This window comes from Adiantum capillus-veneris, chromosome 16, assembly GCF_014529385.1.
Source record: "Adiantum capillus-veneris isolate H3 chromosome 16, ASM1452938v2, whole genome shotgun sequence".
In the NCBI taxonomy this organism is placed as follows: domain Eukaryota; kingdom Viridiplantae; phylum Streptophyta; class Polypodiopsida; order Polypodiales; family Pteridaceae; genus Adiantum; species Adiantum capillus-veneris.
The window spans coordinates 151,793,971-151,817,141 of record NC_140946.1 but is presented as its reverse complement, the minus strand read 5'-3'; the positions used below and the strand labels follow the sequence as shown (position 1 = coordinate 151,817,141).

At 45.0% G+C, this 23,171-nt stretch overlaps 1 protein-coding gene across 2 annotated transcripts in view; it reads left to right on the top strand.

Moving 5' to 3' along the window:
• The window catches only part of DET3 (vacuolar ATP synthase subunit C (VATC) / V-ATPase C subunit / vacuolar proton pump C subunit (DET3)), an 89,083-nt gene that overhangs the window by 30,191 nt on the left and 35,721 nt on the right, over positions 1-23,171 (top strand). For both annotated transcript variants that reach the window (XM_086485751.1, XM_086485752.1), the window contains exon 7: positions 20,296-20,412. In XM_086485751.1, the coding sequence (XP_086341877.1) occupies positions 20,296-20,412 (117 nt within the window). The remainder of the gene's footprint in view (positions 1-20,295; positions 20,413-23,171) is intronic.

Here is a 23,171-nt window from a genome sequence, read left to right as displayed (position 1 = left end):
CGTCCCCGAACCTCCTGGGGGTATTAGGGTCCATTTAGGGCCAAAACCCTAAACCTGCAAAAATACAAAGCAGGCTGTAATTCACTGTTTCGGGCTCCGTTTCGCATGCCGGTCGCATCCTTAGCAAGTCCTCGAGCTCCCGCACCTGTAGGGCTACTTGCCCTTTGAATCGGACGAGATTTCTGGCGTGAAACCTCTCCGAATTCACCTGTACCTGCGGGGGGATTAGCCGCTAGCTAATCGAGTACCTGTGCAAGAGGCTCTTGCCTCGGCAATCGCGCATGAACCCACACAACTGTACATTGGTCAAATGAAGAGCCCACTAGAGGGGCATAACATACTGCCAAAGGGGAGAGAGAGGGCAGTGCGTAGCGTGCAGGGCATCACTCCTGGCACCGCACTGTGCATAAGAGGGAAAGCAAGCACTCCATAGCTCTTAACCTGTGACAAAAGCTGAAAATGAGGCTCTCCCCTCTTCAAATTCAGCGCCACTTCTTGTTGCATGAGGCAAGTGCACCAAAATGTGCCACTTGGCACATTTACAAGCATTTTCCCGTTTCGGGGTTGCTGCCTAAAAATATCCCAACCGGTTGCCCAGTTGACTTCACGGCAGAGTAAGAAAATGTTCCCTTTGTCATTCCGGAGGTAATGACGCCAACACATTTTCAGGTCCCAAAATAGCAGTTCCCTAAATTTTAGGAGATACTGCCATTGTATCTTTCTAGGTCATCCACCCTCTTTGTACACTGCGGCCACATCCAGAACTGAAATGTAGCCTCTGTAGCAAAGGATTCCACTTTGGCTAGTCAATGGCTCCACTTGGCTAACCATAGTCCTTGTCCAACCTTAGTGCTCTCTTGCCCTCAGGCTTGGACTCCCTCTGGACAGTTCCACACTAGCTATGCAATGCAGGGCAGTTAGATTTCCCGAGGGGTGTTTCCAAAAAGTGAAAGTAAATAGATAATAAGAAAGAAATCAACAAAAAGGATAGATAGTAGTCACACGCTGGTGACATACCCCCCTCTTGAAATCTCAAACGTCCTCGTTTGCATCTATGTCGTACATGCTTACTGTCAACACTGATGTATTCAACACCTGTCGACACATATACGACACATACATGCTCATTGTCAACCCTGGTGTATTCAACACCTCGTCGACTCATGTATTGCCTGCGTGTGAACCCTGTCCCAATGACATAGTGGTAGCTGCGCACTCTGCCATTGCTTTGAGTCACTAACTTTCCAATGACAAAATGGTAGCTACACATTTTGCCACTGTCTTATAGTACACGTTGGATCCCGTAACACTTTCGAGCATACCCAAACCGACAGTTTAAGAATGCAGTTACACATGTACTGTTCAATAGAAGCAATCACTGTATCCTTGACAAACTGACAAGAAATACTCACTTCTATAGCACTAACCAAACTTTTGGACATTTCATAAGAGCAATTGCCAAACTGACAATCTGTACAGCTCTAACATTCATGTAACAGGTATTTCATTTGAGCTCACTTTAAATACCTTGTACATCATTTGTTTCAGAAGCCATTGTCACACTGACAATCCATGTAGCTTTGAAACTCAAGGGGTCAAGGTAGGTTGCAAACCGAAGGCTTCAAGGTAAAGTGATAACACAGTTGGTGACTCTGCAAGTTCACCTTCTTCCATCCACTTAGCATCCATTGGTGGATAGTTTCTGAACTTTACCAAGTAACGCCTAGCAACCTTGCCTTTCACTTTCCTTTCTTTGTGTGCCAAAATCTGTTCAGGGACCAAGATCTCGTCAAGTTCCTCGACTTCCGGCTGATCTTCAGTTGGCATATCTTCTGGCACATCACCCACATAGGGTCTGAGAAGACTCACATGAAACGCATTGTGAATCTTCCAACTGTCAGGCAATTTCAGCCTATATGCAACATCACTGATTATGTCGCACACTTGAAAAGGCCCATAGTAACGCATGCTGAGCTTTGGAAACAGTCTTTCCTTGCCCTTCATCATTTGCATACTGTTCTCTCATATCATCAAGTTCATGATGATAAGGAATCGACACAGCTGAAATTTGTGGCTTCCTTGACAAGGCATCAGCCACAACGTTCTTCTTGCCTTCCACATGCACAATCTGAAAATGAAACATGGACAAGATATTTGCCCATCGCATATGCTTCTCAGATAACTTTGTCTGTGTCAAGAAGTATCGCAAGGTCTGATGATCCGTTTGGACAACGAAATCTGCACCTAGCAGGTAGTGTTTCCAACTTAAGAGCGCATGAATCACAGCCAGTAACTCTTTCTCATAGACCTGCATGGTCATCTCTGGCCCTTGCAAAATTCTGCTCTCATAGGCTACTACCCTGCCATCTTGCATTAGCACTGCACCAATGCTACTACCGCAGGCATCACACTAGACCACAAATGACTTCCTAAGATCTGGCAACACAATGACTGGATTTGAAGTCATCTTTTCCTTTAAGAGATTAAAAGCTGAAATCTCTTTTTGTGTCCATCTAAAGGTGACTGCCTTCTTTTGAAGAGCATGTAAAGGTGAAGCAATCTCAGCGAAATTTCGGATAAACCTTCTGTAATAGGAGCATAGTCCCAAAAAGCTTCGGACATCATGCACCGTCTTCAAATTTGGCCATGACTTGATCGCTTCAACTTTTGCAGGATCCATTCTGACACCATCCTTTGAGACAATGTGTCCCAGAAAGTGAATCTCTTCTAGAAAAAACTCACTTTTCTTTGCATTGATGAGCAACCTATGACTGCGTAGCTCTTTGAACACAATGGTCAAGTGATGCCTATGCTCCTCTTCATTCTTTGAGTAGACTATCATGTCATCAAAGAATGTGCCAACAAACTGCTGGTGTGGACGGAAAATTCTGTCCATCATCCTATTGAACGTAGCAGGAGTATTTGTGAGACCAAAGGGCATCACTAAAAATTCGTAAAGGCCAAAGGTCGTTCTAAAAGCAGTCTTGTGCACATCCTCTGATCTAATGCGGATCTGATGGTACCCACTCTTTAGATCTATCCTGCTAAACATAGCTGCTCCTTCTAATTTGTCCATAATATCATCAATTCTAAGTATAGGAAACCTATTCTTGATGGTATTCTTGTTCAGTGCACGGTAGTCGATGCACATACGCCATGAGCCATCCTTTTTCTGCACCAACAACAGTGGAGAACAGAATGGAGATGAACTAGGCTGAATCAGCCCCTTTTCTAACAGCTCCTGTACTTGGCCCATTATCTCTTTCTGCTGAGCCGCACTAACCTTGTACGGAGGCTTATTTGGTGGGCTACTGCCTGGCACCAAATCTATCGCATGGTCCTCGGGTCTCTCTGGTGGTAATTGAGACGGTAATGAATCGGAAAAACAGTCACTATACTGTTGTAAAAACATTGACCTTTCTTTATCTAACACAGATAAATTTGATTCATCACAATCTGACACTTCACGTGCAAAAACCAAGTACGCAGAAAGATGCTTTTTCATTACAGAAGTAATAGCAGAAGCTGATACAGTAGGAATAGACTCCCCTCTAAGCTTTACATCCAGAATGTGAGTCTTTCCCCTGCTCTGTACAGTGATCTTTTTCTTGTTTTCATCCATGATTCCCTGTACACGAAGCAACCAAGGAATACCTAACAACACATCACATCCGTCCAGTGGCATGATGTAAAATTCTTCATCATCTACATAGGACTGGATATGTAGACGCAACTTTCCAATGATGGGTGTCACAGCCTCTGTATGGCCAGGACATGCCAAACCTGCCTCTGCTGTATACCCCATCTCTTCAGGTCTGATTCCCAACTTTGAAGCCAATTCTGGGGAAATGAAGTTGGCTTTGGCACCTGGATCAAAGAAGATAAGCACTGTTTGATCCCTGACCTTTCCCCATGCTCTGCAAAGCTCACTTGCATTTGAATTTGGCTTGTCGCCCACCATATCTGGCACTAGACCAGCCATGGGCTTCTTTCCTTTCCTGTCCTCCTTGTCTTCAGAATCAGTTGGCCTTTTCTTTGTAGGACAGTTGTAAGCAATGTGGCCAGGCTGCTCACATATAAAGCATTTGTTCTCTGTCCTCAGGACCTTCTTTTGCTCTTCTAACTTGCGAGGAAAACGTCTTTTGCATTTCTTCGCTGGTCCTTTTTCTGATTCAGCCGTAGTTTTATCTTTCCCTGCGTTGGCTGACTCCTGAGTCCCTTTAGGAGCCTCATTGGGAACGTGCTTCTTGGCTGAATTTTTCTTGCCTGATCCTGCCTTGACGCCAGTGTTAAATTCACAATCTTCTCCCTTGAGCAAACCATTGCCAGTGTTTGCTACCTCGATGAGCTGCGTCAAAGTAGTGACTTTTGTCTTCGTACAGTACTTTCTCAATCCTTTGGGTAGGCCACAACAGTATTTTTCAATCTGTTCTGTCAATGGCACAAACCTATAGGAAGTTACTGGAAGTAGAGCTTTCCAAAACTTCCGATTGTAATCATCCGGATTTCTGCAAGTGGCAGCATTTAGCTGGTGCCATTCTGTCATGACATCTGCTTCAAAGTCATCAGATAACCATGCTGCTGCAAAAATCTGCTTGAAGTAAATCCATGTGGACGGAGCTTGCCCTTGAAGCAATAAAGTTGTCCACCATTGTCTCGCATTCCCTGTCAAGAAAGTGGCTGCCTTGCGGACCTTTGAAGCCTCTGTAAAGTTTCCCCCTGCATAGGCCTTGTCAAACTGCTGGAGGAATGAGAGAGCCTTCTTCTTGTCATCAAACCCTGTAAAAGTCGTAAATGACACACCTTTGCCACCTTCTTTGTACGGAGTTGGCCTCTCCAGCGGCATTAAATTGTCATATGGAAGTGACTGAAACATGGGAACACTATTAGGGTTCATCTGTGTTCCTTGGCCGCTATTAACTTGACCTGTAAATGCCATATTTGGCTGCTGATTTGTAATTCCAGCCATACCAAAATTTGCCTGTGGCATCCCAAATTGGCCCTGAGTGCTCTGAAACCCTGGTTGCATACCCGTGACACCATACATAGGGTTAGGCATCATCGTTTGAGCACCCCCAAACACTGTTCCTGGCGTGTAAAACTGATTTCCAGGTGCATGACCAGCCATGCTCTGGAATACGGATCCACCTCCAAAATAGCCAGGGTGTACTGAAGGTGGTGGGAAGACTTGTTGCATAGCCTGTAGGTTGCTTCCCTGCCCATTAGAACCAGCTATAGGCTGTTGAAAGGTGGCGGGCTGAACTGGTACAGCTTGAAAAACTGGCATCTCAGCCGCCTGTTCTTGCACCTTAGGCATAGGTTGTGGAGACTGCATGTTCTCCGTCAAGTGTACAGGTGTTTCCATTGACTGTGCAGTATGAATCACCTGTGCTCGAGCCTTCAGAGGCTTTTGAATATGATCCAGTGACCCAACTTGCTGAGACGGAACAGGAGGTTGCAGAAAGGCTAAAAACCTCGGATTCTGCATTACTTGTGTGAATATAGCCACTGCAGTAGCCAACTGGGTCCTGAATATATCATCATCTGTCTGTGGTGGTCTTGAGGACTCACCCACTTCATGTGTCTGTTGACCCTGTGAAGAGGAAACCTCTTCAGTCACATCATCTGGTCTGTCAGCCATAATTGCAATTCCCTGTGTCTGGTCTATGATCCCCTGTGTCTTCAAGCCCAAAACTGACCAAGGCTCACTTCTATGGGAAAAAGTGATTTAATCCCGTCGATGGAACCATGTAACCGGCCTATTCAATCCAAAAAGGGCGGTAGACTTTACTTCAAACCTTGATTTAGCTTTCACCCATTATTAGTCGTCTATTTTACCTGTACTTTCAAGACACAACAAAGGGGAGAGGGATACAGACTTCTAGATTGCACCTGTATGAGTAGACGGACACCAGATTGGCCCCTAACTTAGGCGCCCCTTTCGGTATTTCTTTATTGTTCAAAAGAGGGAATAAACGCTGAGGTTCCCTACAAGCTGCCCCGCACAAACTCGGCTGAATTTCCACTGTTCCAGCCCGATTTCGGCAGCATAACTGTACTAGAACCCTTCACAGTCAGTATTCCCACGCATTGACTGACTTTCCCGACGCATACGGGCACTTTGCAAAACCTGGCGAGAATCTGCAGCACGCTGAATTCTCTGTTTTCAGCCCTGAAAATGTGCCAGATCACCTGTACAGCGGTCCCCTTGCGTCCCCGAACCTCCTGGGGGTATTAGGGTCCATTTAGGGCCAAAACCCTAAACCTGCAAAAATACAAAGCAGGCTGTAATTCACTGTTTCGGGCTCCGTTTCGCATGCCGGTCGCATCCTTAGCAAGTCCTCGAGCTCCCGCACCTGTAGGGCTACTTGCCCTTTGAATCGGACGAGATTTCTGGCGTGAAACCTCTCCGAATTCACTTGTACCTGCGGGGGGATTAGCCGCTAGCTAATCCAGTACCTGTGCAAGAGGCTCTTGCCTCGGCAATCGCGCATGAACCCACACAACTGTACATTGGTCAAATGAAGAGCCCACTAGAGGGGCATAACATACTGCCAAAGGGGAGAGAGAGGGCAGTGCGTAGCGTGCAGGGCATCACTCCTGGCACCGCACTGTGCATAAGAGGGAAAGCAAGCACTCCATAGCTCTTAACCTGTGACAAAAGCTGAAAATGAGGCTCTCCCCTCTTTAAATTCAGCGCCACTTCTTGTTGCATGAGGCAAGTGCACCAGAATGTGCCACTTGGCACATTTACAAGCATTTTCCCGTTTCGGGGTTGCCGCCTAAAAATATCCCAACCGGTTGCCCAGTTGACTTCACGGCAGAGTAAGAAAATGTTCCCTTTGTCATTCCGGAGGTAATGACGCCAACACATTTTCAGGTCCCAAAATAGCAGTTCCCTAAATTTTAGGAGATACTGCCATTGTATCTTTCTAGGTCATTCGACCCTCTTTGTACACTACGGCCACATCCAGAACTGAAATGTAGCCTCTGTAGCAAAGGATTCCACTTTGGCTAGTCAATGGCCCCACTTGGCTAACCATAGTCCTTGTCCAACCTTAGTGCTCTCTTGCCCTCAGGCCTGGACTCCCTCTGGACAGTTCCACACTAGCTATGCAATGCAGGGCAGTTAGATTTCCCGAGGGGTGTTTCCAAAAAGTGAAAGTAAATAGATAATAAGAAAGAAATCAACAAAAAGGATAGATAGTAGTCACACGCTGGTGACACCGAGAGAAGGAGAGAGAAGAGATACGACACCCGAGAGTTGTAAAACCCTCCTCCGAAGGCCCCACTCTCGTCGGCGAGAGTGGTCTACTTTGATTGCACAAAGGTGTACAATGAAATGCAATGGACTGATGCAATGGGATTATGCCGATGACGACGACGACGACTTGATGGCTGAAATCTGAGTTCTTCTATTCGCTGAATTCTGGGACTGTTTCGGTGGCTGAAAATGACTGTTTTGGCTGCGTTTTCTTGGCTAAACTTGGGGGGACTTTTGCAACTAAATGGGGGCTGATCTGCTACTGATCTACATGCTAAATTCTGCGTTTTTATCCCTGCTGAAACTGCATGAAGGCTAGCGTTAGTGATGGGGCTGAAAACGCTGGAGAAGTTGAGGGTTGGGCTGGCGATGACTGCAAGAGAGGAAAACGCCAGGGCTGCTGAGTTGATGCAAAAACGCCAAGGGGAGAAGATGCAAAAACTCCAGGGATGGTCTGAGGGGGTACTGCTGAGAAGTTGCCCGTTGAGCGGGAAGCTCCTGCTGCCTCTTCTGCCAGAAAGTGCTAACTTGGGTTTGCTTATATATTAACTTAGCAAAATTGCCCTACCTACTTTTGTTGGAAAGTCACTTCAAAATAATAAGTGAAAATCCCAATAAATAGGAAAATAGGCTAAATGCACTGGAAAATTCCCCTAACTGATGCTAATGGATTCTGATGGGAATTCCGATGATCGTGCTGTGTGCAACCGGAGGATATGCATCTATGCTAAGTGACTGGGCATGCATCAACTAACTCATCATCCTTGTGAACAATCACGTCATCTTCATGCAAATCATCATGCTTGTGATAAATCACATCTTGATCATGCAAATCATCATGCTTGTCAGTGTTATCCAAATCATCATGCTCATCACTATCATGCTTATCATCATGCAAATCATTATCATTCAAATCATGTGTGTCATGCTTGGGAGAAGGGAGTGAGAGAGGCTCCTTTTCCTGATTCTGTGCAAAGTACGCCTGCACTTGAGAAAAAAGTCGCAAGAACTCTTTCATGTGTTGGTCGCTCTTCTCTTGTCTTGCTTTGTTCTCGCGGTCATATGCTGCTTGTCTTTCGTTGTTCTCACGATCAAATTGTGCTTCTCTTTTTTTGTTCTCGCGATCCAATTTGGCTTAACTTTCTTTGGCTTCCAAGTCGTACTTACGCTCTATGGCTGCCACGCTTTCTTCGTAGTCACGATCTATGGCTGCCATTTCTTCTTCGTAGGTCTTTCTTTCTGCTTCTCTTTCTGCTTTTCGTGCTTCGCGTTCTAACTTCATGTCCATCACCATTTTGTTGAAAGCTTCCAGAGGAGTTAGTGCAATCCTTGACGTAGATGGGGAAGGGGGAGGGTCGGAAAAACCTCCTGGTGGGGAAAATTCTTCTTCGCGTCTCTCATGCTCATCACCTCCAAGCGAAGTATCCATTCCGCTTTGAGTGATGACCATCCACTGAAGTCGTGGGTTCTTGTGGTCTTGGGTTCTTAAGTTCACGAGGAACTTGGGTTCTTGAGGGTCTTGGTTCTTGTGGTTCTTGAGTTCTTGAGGTTCTTCTTTCGCTTGCAATCTGTGTTCGAGAAGGATCTTCTCTTCACCCGAATTCTGCTCTTTGCCGCGGGCGCACCCCTTGGCGGCCTTGTGCTCGCACCAAGGTTGCTTTTTTCCACCTCACGTCAATTGGCCAGCTGCTAAGTGCACGGTCCGCTCTCAATGAGTGAAAAGAGGCACAAGACAAGCCCTTCTTTCCTGGGATTCCCGTCACTCTTCAAAAACACGATTAGGAATCGACACACCCAAGTGAACTTGGGTTCGTGCGACCGCAACAACCAAAAAAAATTCTTTGATTCTTGTGGTTCTTTCCTTGAGTGATAGAGAACACTGCCAAAGCTCTGATACCAATGTAAGGTGCAGCGGAATGAATGTTTGAACTTTGCTCAAGATGAGTGCTCCGAACTGTGCTCAAGGTTCCTTTTATTCTTATGGAAGGGAGAGCCTTTCGTTCTTAATGAGAGAGTGCAATGATCACTAACAAAGTGAATGGACACTGTGCGTGCAAGTGTATGAGACTGAGAGATAGAGAGAGAAGAGAATACGACACCAGAGACTACGTAAAACCCTCCTCCGAAGGCCCCACTCTCGTCGGCGAGAGTGGTCTACTATTGATTGCACAAACTGGTACAAAGTGGATGCATGTGACTGATGCAAATCTAGGCTAGGTCGATGTTGAGGACGGGGATGACGAGACCAACTCAAGGGCTGAAAACTGGTGCAAGCTATTTGCTGTCCAAAAACGCAAATGGCTGAAATCTGCTGGGATAAAAAACGCTGGTTTGGCTGAATTCTTGCTGGCTGAAAACCACTGTTTTGGGCTGGTCTTTGCGGCTGAAATCTGCTGGTCTTTAGGGGGGTCAAAGGCTGAAATCTGTCGGTGCTTTATCTGCTGAAAAACGCCAGCAAAAAGGAGGCAATTGGGGGTTCTTGGAAAACGCTAGGCTGAGGATTGTCCTGGCGAGTGTAAATCACCTGATAGCTGGCCGACATTGCATTTTTCGATGTGGTTCCAGTGGTGATTGATGGTCAGACGACCCGTGTGAGTGCCATGGAAGCATCTCCTAAAATTTAGGGAACTGCTATTTTGGACTTGAAAATGTGTTCGCGTCATTACCTCCGGTATGACAAGGGGAACATTTTATTACTCTGCCGCGAAGTCAACTATTGGGCAACCGGTCAGGAGATTTTTAGGTGGCAACCCCGAAACGGGAAATGGCTTGTAAACGCGCCAAGTGGCACATTTGTGTGCACTTTCCTCATGCAAGAAGAAGGGGCGCTTAATTTATAGCTGGGAGGCTCATTTGCAAGTTTCCTGTCATAGGTTAAGAGCTATGGTGTGCTTCCTTTCCCTCTTATGTACAATGCGGTGCCAGGAGTGATGCCCTGCACGCTACGCACTGTTCTCTCTCTCCCCTACGAGCAGTTATGTTATGCCCCTCAAGTGGGCTTCTCATTTGACCAATGTACAGTTGTGTGGGTTCATGCGCGATTGCTGAGGCAAGAGCCTCTTGCACAGGTATTGGATTAGCTAGTGGCTAATCCCCCGCAGGTACAGGTGAATTCGGAGAGGTTTCACGTGCGAAATCTCGTCCGATTCAAAGGGCAAGTAGCCCTACAGGTGCCGGAGCTCGAGGACTTGCTACGGATGCGACCGGCACGCCAAACGGAGCCCGAGACAGGGAATTACAGCCTGCTGTGTATTTTTGCAGGTTTAGGGTTTCGGCCCTATACTGTCCTTAATACTCCCAGGAGGTTTGGGGATGTTAGGGGACCGCTGCAGAGATGATCTGGCGCATTTTCGGGGCAGAAAACAGAGAATTCAGCGTGCTGCAGATTCTCACTAGGTTTTGCAAAGTGTCCGTATGCGTCGGGGAAGTCATCTATTGTGTGGGGATACTGACTGTGAAGCGTCCTAGTACAGTTATGTTACCGAAATCGGGCCAGAACAGATGGAATTCAGCCCGGATTATGCGGGACAGCTTGTAGGAAATCGCAGGTTTTATTCCCTCTGTTAAAGAATAAAGAAATACTGAAAGGGGCGCCAACCTTTGGGGCCTACAGGTGTTGCTGTCTGCTTGGGAGCATTCTAGCTTCCTGGCTGTGCTTTTGTTTTGAATTGTAATTCCAGTCTCAGTTACAGGTTCCTTTTAAGTCATTGCTTTGTGTCGTAAAGTTAAGTGTTAAAGAATCGGGTGAAAGCCTACCGCCCTATAGGCCGATTTCACCGCGTCATCACTTTGTGTCACTGGCCACCTAGTTTTTGGTTTTTCACAGGTTTTCCCCGATTTATGGTTTGCTGGGCTTATTGGTGGACATTACCCAACCGAGCCCTCATTTGTTATATAGGCGGGGGCACTTGTCCCGTGTGTGGTATGATGGTATCTGTGCCTTCGGGGCTATTTGTTGCCATCTGGTTAAAAGGGGCTGATCAGCCCCCTTCACATCTCTCTCTCTCTCTCTCTCTCTCTCTCTCTCACCTCGACACGAGGACCCACACTATACATTGTACACCACATGCACCACCCTACCACACCCTCTTGCATAGTATAGGCTCATTTCAGTTTGTACCCTTTTTTTTATTTTCCGATGCCTAGAGCATCAACACATGTATATGATATTGTCTCATAGGTCGAGTTCGGCCTTTCGAAGACGTTAATAAAGTTTTCTTTCTTTTCTTTCTTTTCTCTCTCTCTCTCGTCACACTTCCGCACTGCACTCTAATATGGTAACAATGCCCACCCTTTTCGGTTTCTTGGTGATTGTTCCGTCCTGCCGCGCGCACTTTACATAGCCTTTGGCTGCATTTTTTGATTTCCTATGGGTTTACCCAAAATGCCCTACACTAAGGCAGCGTTTTAGGATGGGTGCTTGAGGATTGTTTGTCACAAAGTGATGACGTGGCTGCCAGAAACCCTAATTCTATTGAACCCTAACCCTAAAATCAAAAACCCTAATTCTGCCCTAACCCTAACCCTAACCCTAACCTTGATTTGCTAATGTGGCTGGTTGACATGTGGCCTGCTGTATGGACATCAACGTGATTTACGGAGAGCTGGGCATCTCTTTGGCGTTCCTTTTTCCATGCAAGTTGGGAGAAAGAGAGAGTTTTTTGCTTTATTTTTAAAAGCTAAATATGGACAGTTTTTTGGCACTTGCTTTATTTTTATAAGCAAGAGAGAGAAAGAACTTTTACTTTATTTTCAAACCTTTTACTTGAAGCTTTTGATTTCATCTTTTGGGGCTCTGCTTTTGGCATCCCTTGTAACTTTAAATATGTAAGCAGGCCTCTCACACTCGGAGCATCTGGACGCAGAGTCTGAGTGTGAGTGCCTGCCCGCACTCTTGTACTTTGAACTCAGATTAATACAAAAAGAAATACCGAAAGGGGCGCCAATCTTTGGGGCCAATATCTCTAGGCACGGAACTCCGCCGAGCCAGTGTCGATTAAATTGTGAACTGTGAACTGTTATGAAGTGGTTATTTGGTGCTGTCGCGGTAGATTCTTGACTTGGAGCGTCCAAGTCTGTTACAGTGGTATCAGATAACGGCCGATTTCTCTTCTACGAGAAATCCGATCCCAAATTTTTTCCGCGGCACCTATGGCTTCAAGCAAAGATCGGTCGACTCCCTCTTCATCCGAAGATGCGGGAAGGGATCACAACGAAGATTCAGGCAAGGAGTATGGCCCGCCTCGGGCTACTCAGGCGGAGCATCGAGAGATAGAGCGTCGTCAATTGATCGGCCAAGGTGAAAAGGTACGTAGTGTACGGTACGGTTTAGGTACGTATAGAACGTACTTCCGTACTGAACCAACCTTTAGGTACGTGATAGGTACCATTTGTAAAAAAGAAAATTACACTAAATTTAAGTTCACAGACCTTTCAAAATTCAGCCTCATTAACAAATTAACAATGCAATGCTTAAAATGAACATATTGATCATAAACCTTAATGACTCAAGACTCAATACTCAATGAGAAAACCAATGACCATAAATCATAAAACCAAATAACAACTACAAACATCATGTCCATGGCATCAGCCAGAAGTCGGCATATACCATACAAATTGAATAAAGATCCAAAACAAAGTATGTGAAATACTACAATGCCATAATAACAATAAAAGGCTGTTGCAGCCTGTCCTCCAAAGCATGCAATCACCAGTGTGCACTAAGACGTGCAGTCTCAAAAGTCTGTGTCAGATGCCTAAAAAAAGCCTAAGGCTCTCTCCCCTTCACCCTATTAACTCTATCTGAAAGCACCCCTAGCGCACTTGGTCCGTGGAGAAAACGCCTCAAATAAAAAATTTCATGCCGTACGGTACACGGTACGTACTGTACTGTACGGAATGGTAAGGTACGTACGTACGGATTCCGCCTTGTGATCGGCGATGCAACAAAGGTGATGCTCAATTTTGCGAAGGACCCAAAATTTGCAAAATATATGAGCGAGACTTCTTTCTAGGAGGTGCATGCGCACAGTGGCAGAAAACCACACCACCACCCCCAAAACCCGCTCTCAAGAAACCTTCTGCTCACAAGAAGTATTTACTATTGAGAGAAGGGAATTAGAAGAGGTGGTTGATGCACGGATTGCTCAGCTTTTTGACGCGCAAAACAAAGCTAAAAAGCACGGCAAAAGCAGAAGAAAGGCACTGACTTCTCGGGTTATTTGGGTCGTCTGTTGACATTTGAAAAGGCAAAGAAACAGAAGAAGCGTGTTCGATTTGAAGAAGTACCTAGCTCTTCTTCTTCTTTTTCTTCTTCTGACTGTTCTTCTAAGCTCATCTGACTCGAGCGAAGAAGACCGAAAAGGCAAAAAGCGAAGCCAGAAACAATGCTTCGGAAAGGGCAAGAAAAAGGCAAAGAAGTCTAAATCTCGCCCAGTGAGTGACAGTTCTACAGAGGACTCGTCTACAGACAGTTCAGACTCTGATGAGAGCAACTTTTATGCAAAGAAGAAGAGTTTTTACAAAGCCAACCAGTATGACCTTCTGGAAGACAAAAGCAAGAAAATCCGAGAGTTTAAGGAAGGTGGACAGTCAATTAAATTTGACACGTTTTCTGGTTATAGAGATGCTTCGAAGGCTGTTTTTTGTACAACAGTTTGACATCGCTTTCGCGAGAGGGCGTTACTCAGAGCACTCTAAGATTCGGAGAGCTGCCTCTTACTTTAAGGGGAATGCTCGAACTTGGTGGTCCACGCTTCTATTAAGCAAGACTGCGCTAGTTAAATGGTTGAAATTCAAGAGGCTCTTTATTTCTTCTTGGTTGACTCGAGAGTATAAACATGATATACGAACTGCTTGGAACCATCTTCGGATGACCAAGAAAGATACAGTGGACGCTTATTGCGAGAGATTCTGGAGCTCTTTTCTACCCGCCTCTTCATTAAAGAAGATCTCATTCAAGGAACGGATTGAGCGGTATACCTTGGGTCTACCTACAGAGCCCCGAGATCATTGCTTAGAACAGAAGTCAGCTTCCATTCAGGAGTTGATGAGTCATGTGAAATGGGGTTCTGCCATTCACTCTGGCAGTCTGACCTATCCCACCGATGAGATCATGACACAAAGAGTTGAACAGACTTCGACAAATGAAAGTAGAAAGAGAAAGAGCAACTCAGAAAAGAAAGATGCACGACCCAGGCTTACTCCTTAGGAGCGAGCTCGCTTCATCAAGGAGGGGAAGTGTGTTGAATGCGGGGAAACTGGGCGTATCTCTGCGAAGTGCCCTAACAAGGCACCGAATGCACAGGATGAAGAAAGGCCAGAAAGTTCTAAAGCAGCTGAGAGATGTGACAGAAAAGGCAGATAAAAAGCAGAACTGGTACCACATTGCGTGGGGCCTGAACCGAATCAAATGAATGAAAGTACAAACTTTGCCGCTTTGGGGGCAAAGTGAAAGATTAGGGAGCTTTTTTGAAGGAGCCAAGGCCAACTTCTTTTCACTTGGAACTGGCGGCTCAATTTGGAATTATGCCCAATAGGCTGAGGCCACAAGGGGAGGTAGTTCGAGTGGCACCCATACGGGATATTGCCATTACATCGAGCATTGACAAACTTCATTTGCAATGACACAGGTATTTAGGGCACGAGGAGTTTTACGTATTTGCCTTGGAAGGTTGTGACGTTCTACTTGAAATCCCTTGGTACCACAACAACGTCGTGGTTGACTATCGGGCCGAGAAAGCGATTTTGACAAATGAAGGGTCAAAGATTGTACTTGATGAACTTAAGTTTCTTTACTTTATTTTTTGGGAGAATTGAACGATGGATAAAGGTCGAATATGTTTTGACCTGAACAAAAGAACGCCAAGATTTTCTCCACACTCATGTCGATTGCTTTTCAGAGGGCCTGCCAGGCGAGTTACCATCCGCTCGTCCTTCTATTGATCTGATACTTGGAAGCACACCACCAAACCGGCCACCTTACTGTGTGAGCCGAGCACAGAACGAAAAGATTATTAACCAAGTGAAAGACCTTTTGGAAAAGGGTCTTGTCCAGACTAGTACTTCACCATATTGCTCTCCAGTGTTGTTGGTTTTAAGGAAAGACGGATCTTGGAGAATGTGCATCGATTATAGAGCTCTCAATAAAATTACCATCAAGAACAGATTTCCGATTCCTTACTCCACAGATTACAGGGATCCTTGTGCTTTAGCAGGATTGATTTGAAGAGTGGATATCATCAGATCAGAATCGCGCCGGAAGACGTCTACAAGACAGCTTTTCGGACGACTGTTGGGTTATTTGAGTTTTTGGTGATGCCTTTTGGCTTAACCAATGCTCTGCGACATTTAACCGGATGATGGATAAGATTTTTCGAGAGTACAAGCTATTTGTTGGCACTTTCTTTGACGATATCATTGTTTTCTCCAAGAATAAGGCAGAACATAGAGATCATCTGCCTCAAGTCTTTCAAGCATTATGAGATCACAAGTTAGTAATTAATGCAAAGAAAAGTGAATTTTTTCCTACCAGAGATACACTTTTTGGGACACATTGTGTCAGCAGTAGGAGTGCAGATGGATCCGGCCAAGATAGAGACTATCTGTGATTGGCCCGATTTGAAGAATGTCCAGGAAGTTAGAAGCTTCTTGGGACTGTGTTGGTACTACAGGCGATTCATTCGAAAGTTTGCAGAGGTTGCTTCCCCTTTGCATATCTTGACACAGAAAGGAGTCCCTTTCTCGTGGGGATCCACAGAGGTGACTGCCTTTCAGACTTTGAAAGAGAAATTGACTACGAGACCAGTTTTGGATTTGCCGGATTTGTAGAAGTAGTTTGAAGTATATTGTGATACTTGTGGTCGTAGTCTGGATGCGGTCTTAATGCTAGAAGGCCAATGTCATTGCCTACGAGAGCCGATTGTTCTCAAGGCTAGAATTGACAACACAGATTTGTGAGAAAGAGCTTTCGGCGGCTATCCATGCTCTTATTCAGTGGCGACATTACCTACTTGGAGCCGATTTTACGGTTTTCACAGATGATGGGAGTTTACGCTACTTCTTGTCACGGAAGCAGCTATCGGAAAAAGCAAATGCGGTGGGCAAACATCTTGTCACAGTTTACTTCCAGATTGTCCATGTGCAGGGACAGAAGAAATTGGTGGCAAATCCTTTGTCTCGAAAGCTGTTGGTTCTGGCTATTTCCGCGATACATCATAGGAACTTCGAGGAGATGGTCGGTCAGTACGCCACATAATAGATTTTGCAGATGTATTCAGTTGAATACAAAAAGGAGAGATAGTAGCGGACTATTCCATTTGGGATGGCTACTTGATGAAGAAAACCATGTTGTGCGTTACACAGCCGTTGAGGAAAAAGGTTCTAACGAAATGCCACTGTCCGCCTTTTATGGGTCACCATGGCATTGCTACCACCTTCAAAGGGGTAGAGAGATACTTCTTTTGACCGAGACTCAAGAAGGATGTGGACGAGTTTGTGCGCAGTTGCTTGGTATGCCAGAAGGTCAAGTTTGACAGGCATAAAGCACATGGATTGTTACAGCCTTTGCCCATAACCACCCGCCCCTGGGAAGTATTACAATGGATTTCATCTCCCGAGAACACAGCGTGGGCACGATTGTTTATTGCCCAGGTCTTCAGATTACATGGCATGCGTGAGACAATTGTCTCCGACAGGGACCCCAGGTTCACGAGTTTGTTTCGGACGGCTATCTGGGAGAACATAGGCACGCGGTTACAGTTCTCGTCATCGTTCCACCCGCAGACTGACGGGCAATCAGAGATTGCTAATTCAGTGGTACTGGATCTGTTGAAGTCTTCTTTGTTGGATTAGAAGACTACTTGGGAAAGGTTTTTACCTTTGGTGGAATATGCCTACAGCAACACGATTAACTCTTTGATGGGGAAGGTGCCATTTGAGATTCTTGAATTTGCTACGAAGGTTCCACCCTTCCTTAGCGGAAAGATAAGATTTTTCTTTGAAGCCGACCAGTTCACGAGGGACTTGGTCCGGAAGGCTTTTTGCAGAAATTTCAGGAAAAACAAAAAAGGCAGCAGATCGCCATTATCGCGATTTGAAATTGAAGGAGAAGGATTGGGAGCTCTTACATTATGGGAAGGCACGACCGAGAAAGAAAACAAAAGGGAAAGGAGCGTCTTCTTTGTAAGCTTAGCATGACATAGTGTGGACCTTTCCAGGTTTTCCGAAAAGATAATGATATCTCCTTTGGACTGAAGCTGCCAAAATACTTGGAGGATTCACAATGTTTTTCATGTGAGTCTCGTAAGGCCTTTTGAAGGCGGTGTGCCCGATGATGGGAAGCCAGAGGTGCAACCCGAATTGGACAAAAAAGAGCAGATACTCATTCCAGAACAGAAATTGACACAGAAAGAAAGAAAGAAGGTAAAGCGAACTGACGGTTCTTGGTTAAATTCAAGACCTACTTCGCAATGGATGCGAAGCGAATGGAGGAGGAAGACCTAGCAGATATTCCGCGGAATGTGAATCTTTACCTTGAAGCTTTGGGTTTAGCATAGTCTATTCCAAATGGAACCCAGAATTCAGCTTGGCCGGAGATCTGGTGTAGTGGGTTTGCACAAGAGGGGAGATACTCCGCTCCTTTGTCAACAGATGCCTCGATTTTTGAATACTAAAGTCACTGATGTCTCTTTGAGCTTTAGGGATACTGAGAGCTGACAGTATTCTGCTGGATGACTTTATGAAATGAAATTCCGGAATATGAAACTGATTTGTTCTTGAATTGTTTTTAAGTGCAGGAACTGATAGACGAAACGACTGCAGCATTTTGGTCTAATCGATCTCGAATAGACATGGTTGCAATAGGGGTTAGTCAATCGGACATCGATGAGGTCCCGACTGGATCTAGATACGATTGCTAGCTACATTGCCGATAAATCATGGTCTAAGATTCGAATGAATGTTGAATGTCATGTGATGTCGAGTGATGTCTTATGATGTCGTGTGATGTGACTGTTGATTGGTACATGTGCTAGATGTGTGTTCCTAGTACGTAGATACTAACAATCAGTGTCTGCTAACTTGCTAAGACGGTTTATGGCCTCTGTCTGTTTTGTAGGCGTAATCGAGGGCGATTACAATGCTTTCAAGAGGGGGGTATGTCACAAAGTGATGACGTGGTTGCCAGAAACCCTTATTCTACTGAAACCCTAACCCTAGAATCAAAAACCCTAATTCTGTTGAAACCCTAACCCTAAAATCAAAAACCCTAATGCTGCCCTAACCCTAACCCTAACCCTAACCCTAACCCTGATTTGCTGACGTGGCGGGTTGACACGTGGCCTGCTGTACGGACATCAGCATGATTTACGGAGAGTTGGGCATCTTTTTGGCGTTCCTTTTTCCATGCAAGTTGAGAGAGAGAGAGAGAGAGAGAGAGAGAGAGAGAGAGAGAGAGAGAGAGAGAGAGAGAGACTTTTTTCTGCTTTATTTTTAAAAGCTAAATATGGACAGCTTTTTGGCACTTGCTTTATTTTTATAAGCAAGAGAGAGAGAAAGAACTTTTGCTTTATTTTCAAACCTTTTACTTGAAGCTTCTTTTCAGCTTTTGGGGCTCTGCTTTTGGCATCCCTTGTAACTTTAAATATGTGAGCAGGCCTCTCACAACTCGGAGCATCTGGACGCAGAGTCCGAGTGTGAGCGCCTGCCCGCGCTCTTGTACTTTGAACTCAGATTAATACAAAAAGAAATACCGAAAGGGGCGCCAGTCTTTGGGGCCAACATCTCTAGGCACGGAACTCCGCCGAGCCAGTGTCGAATAAATTGTGAACTGTGAACTGTTTTGAAGTGGTTATTTGGTGCTGTCGCGGTAGATTCTTGACTTGGAGTGTCCAAGTCTGTTACATTGTCCGACTATTGTTAACTAGGCCCTTAGGCTAGGGCTGTTATGACGTCCTTTGCATAGAACCTTGGGCTCAATTGCGAGCTATCTTGTGTGATCATTACAGTCTTAGACTATAGACTCTTGGAAATGATTTCTTGGACAACCAAGCTAGGGTGTCGGCTAGTAGTATGGGATGCTAGTCCTTGAGGTTGGACATTAGGCCGGAATAGCTTCAGGTGCTTAGGCTTAGGTGTGAGCGAGTTAGGCTCTATGGATAATGGCTAGGAGGTGATTCAAATGTCGATTCCTTATGCTGTTGATGTGAATCTTAACTTGTGTAATGTTACTAAGGATGGATCCTAGTGGAGCACTAACTGTGACGCAGGGGCCTTGCTGGTCTAATGGATTTGTCTGAACATGCTAGTCTTGCGATCAAGCTCACAAACTTGCCGGTAGTAGATTCCCTAGGCTTACCTAGTCTACGGGTTGCGTTTGGATAGTAGTAACTAGGCTTAATGACAACTTTGTTATAACTGGGAAAATTTCTTAGTTTTATAGGCATTGGTCAATTTAAGAGCTGCTGGACTTCAAATTTCAGTACCTCTTGATATATGTCACAGGCTCATTGGCAAAGAGCATGTATTATGTGTGTGCGTGTGGTTAAAGCTCTAGTCTAGTGGTTCAGTGGTGTTAGGGGGGTCAATATGAGCAAAAGGAGAGTGGTTACACCCATAAGAGGAGTCCCAAATAGCTCAAGTATACATGTGCATGCATACTTCCATCCTGCAGGTTAAGTATTGAGGTCTTGCAAGTTTAGTGTTCTGTTTTGGGGCCTAAGTGCTGGTAGACTGCATGGCTATGAAAGGGGTTTTCCGGTAAGTGCATGCATATGTCCATTCCTGCATGTTTAGTGTTGAGGTCTTTTTAGGTTAGTAATCAGTTTTAGGGCCAAATGCTAATACACTGCATGCTCGATATTATCAAAGGGGCTTTTTGAAAATAAGATGTTAGGGCTCTCTTGCAAGAAGTGCAGATTATTGCTTAGGAAGTTTTACAATTGGAAGCATCGATGCATTATGTTTTTGCTTAAAAAGCCTTCTTTCAATCCACGAATCAAAATTGCTTATATAGTTGGTGATTTCAAAAGGTACCCAGGTCTTCTAAAAGGCTTCATGAAGACAATGATTATGCTCTATTTACAGTCATTCTCTTTAGAAAGGTTTCTGACACATTCAAAACAGCTGCTCGTGAGAGAGGGTTTCAGGTAATCTTAACCAATAACTAGCTCTTTTATTAACGGTTTGCTATTGTTGTGTATTGTCATTTTTCAATTCAAGGTGTTGTTTCATGTTTCCTTGTTTAGCCAACTTTGCTCTTTCTTCTCAGCATGCATTGACCTTGATTTGTTTGTCTCATAAAAGCATGTTCATGTTTAGCATTCTCTTCTGGTCGCAGGTCATCTCCTGTTTGCTGGGCTGGCCACTGCCTTCTTGTCCATTGTCGTCCTTTCATGGCAGTCACCATGGACCCCTTTTTCCTTGTTAAAGGCTTCCATGTGTTACTTTGTCAAGTTGTAAGCTATGGTTTTTCTTTTATGTGGGCCCTCAGTAAGTATGAAGTGCCCATACTGTAAAGTTGGATCACTACTTAGATGACCTTGTGATTTCGCGTTCGATGATGACCAGGTAGATAGAGTGTAGGAGTTCTTGCTTTGCCCTATATCCCCCCCCCCAAAAAAAAAGAAAAAAAAAAGAAAGAAAAAAAAAAAACACACACACACAGACACACACGGGGATGCATGGATCTTAGTACACCTGCTTGAGATTGGGTAGTACACATCCCACGAGCAGCAGGGTTACCAGACTCTGTCAGGATTGAGAAAGAGATTGTGAAGCACTATGTTTCAGATGCAGTGCATACAACACCATTGGGGGACAGATATCTGACCTTGTCTGTGGATTACCACCCACTTCGACAGATCATGGAGTTAGTAGACCATCACTGAGTTGGACAGCTCCGCATAGAGATAGAAATCTCAACAGTTATGCGATGCACAGAAGGGCATGCATCAATGGCTTTCTTGCAGAGGTCTTCCACATTACTCACACCACCACCACAAGGTGTCGATAAAGCCAGCATTTTTGAGCTAGGCCAAGATAGAGAATGACAGCCGGCAGGCTACCAGACCCTTCACTTCATGATTGAGAGATCACACAAAGTTGGACTAGATACACACTATGTCTAGGGGAGAATAGCACGCATCTGCTCAAATCAGCGGGAGGATACTTCACGAGGGAGGATACTTCAGGATTTCCTTATCACCTATCTTTGGTGTATACCTGTTGGAGATGCAATCCCTAGATGGTGACATCCTAGGTTGCATCTCATGGTTGGATGGTCACAATGGCCTTGCGCTGTGTATGCATTTTAGTCCATTTTGCCTAAATTTCAGGTTTTTAGGCTGAAGTGGCACATTTACCTGCATTTTTTTTTTCATGTGTCGTTTTTGATAAGGTTGCATCATCACCAAGATGAATCAGCCCTAAACTTGGCGCCTCCTCTGTCTGCTGACTTCTAGGTTACATTAGCAGTATACAGGTGACCTCTATCACTCATTGTCAGTTATCCATGCATGAGCACTCTCCTGGGTTAATTGCCTCTCTTCATTCCTTCATGCAATTTGAGCAAGCAGGCTGAGCACGGCTTGGAGACCTTACGACATGCTTTAGGAGGTTCATGTGAAGGAGAAAGAAGAGAATTCTGGTCATTTGTCAAATTATTCCGTTGTCGCTTAGCATAGTACGTGGTTGGGTACAATTGTTGTATTTGGCCAGTGTCTCTTGCGAAGACTTTGAGTTGGTGGACTCAGTGAATATTCATTCGAAGGAGGGACTTGAACTCTCTACCGTCGTTGGAATGATCCACATGCTTGATCCTCGGATGCCATGGGATTCCACATGTAGGACTATGCTTCAATATGCAGAGGGCATGGCAAAAGCACCTCCATATGATACCACTGTAATGATTTTAGAAAATGATGGAAGAGAAGAGTGTGAGTTCCCAGATTCTGCACACTCAAATTAACTTTAGCACTTTCAAATGACTTTAGCTAATCGAATAGACAAGAAAGTGAAGGGAGATAGAGAAGACAGTGGAGCGGATCGCTCCTCGACAAGAGAATCGGTGGCTCTCACAAGTGGACGTAGCCAAGTTCTCCTTTGATTATTGTGTTCGATATTCTGTGTCTATCTTGGAATGGCAGATCATTTAGCAGCTTTTGTTTCTCCAGATGGCTTCCTCCCTCCTATGCCAGAGACTTCTTGACTTGGATTTGTTGCTGGTACCTCACCTTGGTAGTTTTTTCTCCCCTTTTGGTCACAATGTTCCTCTTTAGGAGGGGGTCAGAGGTCCCATCTTGCCTCATTTCATGCTGCTACATAGGGTTTCATCTTTTTAGGATGAGGGGTTTATTTTTGGTCATGGTATTTGATAGAGATATTTGCCCGACCTTACCTTGGCTCTCTATATTTGCCTCACTATATATGGGGCTCTTCTGTCCTTTTGTCTTGTATCATTCATAGACTTGGCCTTCTAGAGTTATCAGCCTTTCCTCCTCTTTCTTTTCTCTCTTCCTCCTCCTCTTTCTTTTCTCTCTGTCTCTCTTGCATGCCATCGTCTCTCCTTTTTGTTGCACACTCCGACACTAGAGATATGAGACGAATGTAGAGAAAGAAAGGCAGTGTGCGGCATAGGAAGATCTTGGTTGTCAAGTGCGCACTTCACTCGCGCTACGTGGGCATGCTTCTGCCATAGTCTAGCATCAGTCATAGCCTAGCTTAGGACTGAGCCTGACACTTTGTGAGCCTCTAGCAGGACGTGCATGTCTAGGCCGGTCATAGTTGCATACCCTCTCTTGCACAAGAACAATCATTTCATCATGCAGGCATTTTACCGCGTGAACCACCTCTTATAAGTCATTTTATTAAAAGTTACTTTTGGAATTCTTTTTGTAAGTTTGTTGGG